Source organism: Suricata suricatta, chromosome 3, assembly GCF_006229205.1.
Source record: "Suricata suricatta isolate VVHF042 chromosome 3, meerkat_22Aug2017_6uvM2_HiC, whole genome shotgun sequence".
Classification (NCBI taxonomy): domain Eukaryota; kingdom Metazoa; phylum Chordata; class Mammalia; order Carnivora; family Herpestidae; genus Suricata; species Suricata suricatta.
In genome coordinates this window covers 17,342,890-17,349,165 of record NC_043702.1, presented here as the reverse complement: position 1 = coordinate 17,349,165, position 6,276 = coordinate 17,342,890, and the positions used below count along the sequence as shown (strand labels likewise).

At 58.0% G+C, this 6,276-nt stretch overlaps 1 protein-coding gene across 1 annotated transcript in view; it reads left to right on the top strand.

Moving 5' to 3' along the window:
* Positions 1 to 5,983, top strand: part of ASIC4 (acid sensing ion channel subunit family member 4) — a 20,374-nt gene extending 14,391 nt beyond the window's left edge. The window contains 9 exon segments of the mRNA XM_029933725.1: positions 896 to 1,040; positions 1,136 to 1,263; positions 1,453 to 1,615; positions 2,171 to 2,227; positions 3,237 to 3,390; positions 4,699 to 4,790; positions 4,872 to 4,951; positions 5,263 to 5,367; positions 5,547 to 5,983. Coding sequence (XP_029789585.1) covers positions 896 to 1,040; positions 1,136 to 1,263; positions 1,453 to 1,615; positions 2,171 to 2,227; positions 3,237 to 3,390; positions 4,699 to 4,790; positions 4,872 to 4,951; positions 5,263 to 5,367; positions 5,547 to 5,660 — 1,038 coding nt within the window. The 3' untranslated portion in view covers positions 5,661 to 5,983.
* The last annotated feature ends 293 nt before the right edge of the window (positions 5,984 to 6,276 follow it).

Genomic DNA, 6,276 nt, shown 5'->3' with positions numbered 1-6,276 from the left:
TGCTCCCTGACGCTGGTGGCACAGGCCCCCAGTTCGACTCATCCTTCCTGCCGCCCCCAACCCAGCGCCTGTCTCTACTACACGCTTTCCCAGAAGCTAGGCTTTTAGGATACCTTTCCCCCAACACCGCCCAAGCCTTTTCTCCCAGCTTTTACCAGCATGAAATGTTTCCAAGGAAAAGGGAGGGGGAGCTCAAGAGTGATTGAGTGCACTGACCCCTTGCCCCCAGGGAAGGTGCTGCCTGTGATGGGTTTGACCTGGGGGCTCGTCTCTGTGGGGTGAGCCTGGCAGCGGGGCACCTGCCTCCACCTCTCTCTTGACCCGCTGCTCCCCAGCTGCGCAACGACCCCATCACAGCTACTGGCCGGCGGGGCTTCGACTTCCATCTCCGGGACGCCAGCGCCATCTGGTGTCCGTTCTGGGGAACTTTCCGTAATGGAAAAGAGCTTCGGCTCGCGGGGCAGTAACCGGCGGGAGATGTTGGTGAGGGAGGGGACACAAGATGGAAGGAAAGTGGTTGGATTGTAAATAGATTTCAGAAGTAGAACTGCCCAGCGCAGACTCTGGATTGAATGCAGGAGTGAGGGAGAGGGAAGTGTCAGGGACTCTGACTTGGGAAACTGCATAGATGGTGGGGCCCTTAAATCAGGGAGTTGGGACACAGGCTTTGGGAGGATAGCAGAGTTCTGCTATTGATATGTTAAGCTGGAGGTGCCCTTTACTCTTCTAAGAGAATGTCAGTAAAAAAGCGCTTAGAAAGAAGTTGGGCTGTAGATTGGTTGCTATTGGACAGCGATGTCTAGGCAGGTGGGTGGCCTTCTCACAGGACAGGGAAACTTGAGCTTCAGGAATTGTCTTAGCTTCATCTCCCCTCTTTCTTTCACCCCTCCCCCAGGTCTATACTCGCTATGGGAAGTGTTACACCTTCAACGCGGATCCACAGAGTTCACTGCCCAGTCGGGCAGGGGGCATGGGCAGTGGCCTGGAGATCATGTTGGACATCCAACAGGAGGAATATCTACCCATCTGGAGAGAGACAAGTATGCAGGGAAATGGACAGGGGACATTCTGGGGGCTCCAGCCCGGGATTTTTGCCTAGAATGGGTTTCCAAAGGTCCCTATATTCGCTGTGCAGATGAGACATCGTTTGAGGCCGGCATCCGAGTGCAGATCCATAGCCAAGAGGAGCCACCCTATATCCACCAGTTGGGCTTTGGCGTGTCCCCAGGCTTCCAGACCTTTGTGTCCTGCCAGGAACAGCGGGTGAGCACCTCCAGCTGGGCCCTGGATTGGACACTGGGCAGGGTCCTTGGACCCAGAGGGACCGCTGACCAGACGTACCCTCCAGCAGCTCACAGCCTGCCAGCTTACTCATGGACTTTGCTGAGGTTGTGGGCAGTGGAGGGCCAGGGGGACTTATGGGCATGATCCCGTTATGCACCCCCTCTGCAGCTGACCTATCTGCCCCAGCCCTGGGGCAACTGCCGGGCAGAGAGCGGGCTCAGGGAGCCTGAGCTTCAGGGCTACTCAGCCTACAGTGTGTCTGCCTGCCGGCTGCGCTGTGAAAAGGAGGCCGTGCTCCAGCGCTGCCACTGCCGGATGGTGCACATGCCAGGTGGGCACCCTCCCCTCCCGCCAGCCCTCCGTGCCACCCCACTGGGCTCCGGAACCTCCAGGGGCAGAGCGCTCTTCATGTGCACGAGCAAGTGCATGTGTATCACAACATGTGTGTGTGTCTACACTCACGTGAGTGTATGTGAATGTGCTGGAGATTTTATACATGTTTCTGCATATGCATGTGGGAATGCACACATGCATATTTGTGGGCATGTTAATATGCATGTATGCACACGTGTGCTTATGCCCATTTGTGCTTGTGTATTTGAGGCGGTTGTGTGCATGTGCTGGTACACGTGCATACAGATGTGTGTGCATATGTGCACGCGGGCAGTGTGCATTTGTTTGCATGCACGTATGCACATGTACTTTTCTAGGCGTACATGCACGAACTTGTGTATACTCATGCATGTACGGGGATGTGCAAACACATACATCTGTGTGCATGTGTGAGCGCATGTGTGTGCCTACACTTGTGTGCCCGCATTTGGGAATGTCATGGGGGAGATGGGGTTGGACCATAGACTCCAGGAACAATCTTCTCTCCTTTCAGGCAATGAGACCATCTGCCCGCCAAATATCTACATCGAGTGTGCCGACCACACACTGGGTCCGTGCTGCCTTCTCCCCTCCCCTGCCTCTCCACTACTCCCCACTCATGCCCCTGTCTGCTGTTCTCCTCACTGTCTTGGCCCCCTTCCTCCTATTCTCTCCCTGGATGGTTCCTCCAGGGTTGAACCTTATCCCATACCTCTGGGGGGTCTGAGGCCTCTGTGGACACTTGGGTAAGTGGAGGCAGCAGAGTGGGGGTGGCAGATAAACCAGGAATGCCATTTGCTGCTTTACAAGGTAAAGGAAGGGAGCGCCTCTGGGGCCCGGGCAGAGACGTGTGGCTGTCCCAAAGGATGGGAACTGTGGCCACAAGAGGGGGACGCAACCTCAGCCAACCAATGGCCGGGTGGTGAGGAAGCTGAGGAAATACCCTGGGACCTCTCCCCTCCTTGCTCTCTGACCCTGCTGGGGTCTCCCATTGGCCAAACCCAACCCAAAGCCAGAAGACAAGGGAGTCTAGGTAATGCATTTGGCCGAGAGACCGGCCTTCTGGGCACAGAGAAAAGTGGAAGAGGTAGAGAGTGGATTTCAAGGGGGGAACAAAGAAAATCCAGCCTATTAGACACAGCACTTGTCCCTCTCCCCATCTGTCCACCCATCCACCCACTCACCACCTGCATATGTGAAAACATTCATCCAGCATCCTCTCCAAGCCCTGTGTCTGAGACCTTGTGTGATTGGCTCTGACGGGTGGCTTGTGTTCTCCTCCATCCGAGCCTTGAGGACTACTCAGCCCCAAAGAGCTGGGACACAGAAAGATAGGCCTGCAGGAGGGTGCTGGAGGGTTCTGCCTTCACCCGTTTTCCTAGGTGGTCTGAAGCTGGTACAGGAAGGAACCCACAGCCAGTCTCCCCTAGGCAGTGCCAGGGTGGCTGGCCAGTAGAGGTCCTCAGTGAGGACCTGCCTGCCTCAGGACAGCCCCTAGGCCTCCTCCCTACAGCCAGTGGGCCTCCGGGACCCTCCCCCCTCCATCCCCCCCCACTGCAGTTGGTGCCTCTGTGTTGCAGACTCCTTGGGTGGGGGCTCCGAGGGCCCGTGTTTCTGCCCTACTCCTTGCAACCTGACCCGCTACGGGAAAGAAATCTCCATGGTCAGGATCCCCAACAGGGGCTCAGCCCGGTACCTGGCAAGAAAGTACAACCGCAACGAAACCTACATACGGTATGTGTGTGTGTGTGTGTGTCTGTGTGTCTGTGTGTCTGTGTGTGTGTGTGTTTAGTCGAGGCAACCCGCAACAGGGCTGGTCCATGATGGAGACTGGGAATGGGTGGCATCTTTCTTACTAATGAGTCTTCCGCCAAGAAGGCCTTTCACGATCCCTTTCTTCTAATGAATCCCCCTACCTGTGCTCCAAGTCACAGCCTGTGTCCCCACCTCCAGGGAGGCCCTTCTTGATCCAAACACCGGTATATCTCTCAGTCATTGCACTTAATGGTTGTTTCACAGTCCTCTGCTGGTGTCCCCGCCACCCCATTTCCCCCAGCAACCTGGGAGCCATTAAATGCATATTGAGTGAATGGTGTGCTCCGGAGGAGGGACAAGGCGGCTGGGTAGGAGAGGCTTTATTGAGCCTTAAGTCTGGTCCCCGGTAGCCAATCTACAAAGGTTGAACATCCTGTGGGTGCCAGGGTACCAGGGGATGGGGCCTGCGGGGACAGATGATTATACCACAAAGCTCCTGCCACAACTTGTGGGTGGGGCTATGTTTGATGGTGGCCCTGGGTGCTGGTGGTCAGGCCTCCAGGGAGATTAATGGGTGGGGCAGGTGAGGCAGGGGAGGCCTGTGCGGTCCTCCAGGACCCTGTGACAGGAGGAGATGGGGTGGGGGAGAGGCATCCCGATGAGAGACCTGTGGGGTCAGAGAGACCAGCCTGAGCAGCGGGGAGGCTGTGTGGATAGAAGCTGGTAAGAAAGAAGTCTGGATAAGAAGGTGCAGACCACAAGCAGTCTTAGAAGTCTGGAAAAAGAATTTTGGGGTGTACTGTGTGGCAATGGGGAGCCACTGAAAGTTCCAGAGAGGTATTGGGGTGATATGGAGTGAATGTCATTTGCTGCTTTACAGAAGAAGTCAGGCTCAAGAGGTTTTTTGTTTGTTTGTTTTATGTTTATTTTTGAGAGAGAGAGAACATGAGCGGGAAAGGTACAGAGAGTGGGGTGGAAGATCCGAAGCGGGCTCTGCACTGATAGCAGACAGCCCAATGTGGGGCTCAAACTCATGGACCTTGAGATCATGACCTGAGCTGAAGTCAGACGCTCGACCGACTGAGCCACCCGGGAGCCCCCAGGCCCAGGAATTTTATTTTGCTCCCCCAGCCCCTTGGCTAACCCTCAAAATATGAAACAGACATGTATCTGGGATTATCTTCCCTCACAGCCTTTGGGGGCCTGAGGGTGGTCACCAGCTCCTTGGTGCAGGGGACCTCAGATCAGGATGGCCCCACAGGGACACCCTGCTTCCTGTCTCCACAGCGAGAACTTCTTGGTCCTTGATGTCTTTTTTGAAGCCCTGACCTCCGAGGCCATGGAGCAGCGAGCAGCCTACGGCCTGTCAGCCCTGCTGGGTGAGATGCGGCCCTGACCCCGATTTCACGGGGGTGGACGAGCCCAGCCTGGACCTCTGACCCTGTTTTTGTGCTTCCCAGGAGACCTCGGGGGACAGATGGGCCTCTTCATCGGGGCCAGCATCCTCACCCTGCTGGAGATCCTGGACTACATCTATGAGGCAAGGGATGGGGGCCTGGTGGAAGCCCCCCCAGAGCGGCGTGGAGGGTGGGAGGAGGGGCTGTGGGAAAAGCAGGGGGCAGTACAGTATTCCTGGTGCAGTCTGGCCTGGCTGCAAAGCTAGGGTTCTTGGCTAGGGTCTCCTGACTGGCTACAGGGCCTTGGAGGAAGAGGGTGGGTGGGGAGGATTGGGGAGTCCGACTGGGGGTTTGCTGAGGTGGCAAGTCCTACAAGGTGGGCCTGGGGAGGCCTGCCCTTCTCCTCTACCAAGTTTCCTGAGCCCACTGCTGTCCCCTCACCCTGCACCCCAAGGTGTCCTGGGACCGACTGAAGCGGGTGTGGCGTCGTCCTAAGACCCCCTTGCGGACCTCCACTGGGGGCATCTCCACCCTGGGGCTGCAAGAGCTCAAGGAGCAGGTGAGGGTGAGCTCTGGTGGGTGCAGCCTGTGCCCTCTCCCAGGACAGAGGAAGAAGCCTGCCGAAGGGCTGCCTGGGCTCCCTGAAGCCCTGCCCCAGGGGACAGGGAGAGGCTGGCCGCCTGCAGAGTGGGGGTGAGGCCTGCATTCTCAGCGTCCCACTCCCTCTTTACCTTGCAGAGTCCGTGCCCGAGCCGGGGCTGTGCTGAGGGAGGGGCCGCCAGCGGCCTGCTCCCCAACCACCACCACCCCCCTGGGCCCCGAGGAGGCCTCTTTGAAGACTTCGCTTGCTAGGATGGTGGTGCTGTGTCTAAAAAGACCCAGGAGTCTGGGGCCCCTCCCGGGATCCCCAACAGTCTCCTCCTGATCCTGGCACACAAGGCCAGGGGGTGACCCAAGTGGAGGGGGGAGGGGCGGTGCTCCCTGGGAGGGTGGGGACTCAGTTCACCAGCTCTAGTGGCAGCTGCTTTGCACAAGGGTCCTTGTCCACATCACCCACCCCTGGGGCCTGTGCCCAGGGAGGGCTGGAGGGGACAGAAAGGAGAGAGGGAGGTGGGAGGAAGGGCCCACCCCAGTACGGCTGGAACCCCCTGTACATTTGTATATACTTAGGGAGGGCAGGGTGGGGGTGGGGATACAGATGTAGAAGCCGGGTGGGGCTTTGGGGGTGGGTGATTCAGGGAAAGCCAGGGCCCTAGCCCTAGAATGTCAGCAGGAGGGGGAGAACCCCCAGGACTCGGGAGTGCTGGGCTGGTCCTACTTCCTGTCCCTCTCCAGGCCTAGCTCCCCCTTTGGGCAGGGGGACGGGGTGGCCCAGCAGGCCTGGCCTAGCTCCCAATTTCCCCTGCCCCTGCCCCTCCTTCAGAGTCCCCTCCACAGGGAGCAGGCCGACCTATCAGACCTTGGCTGT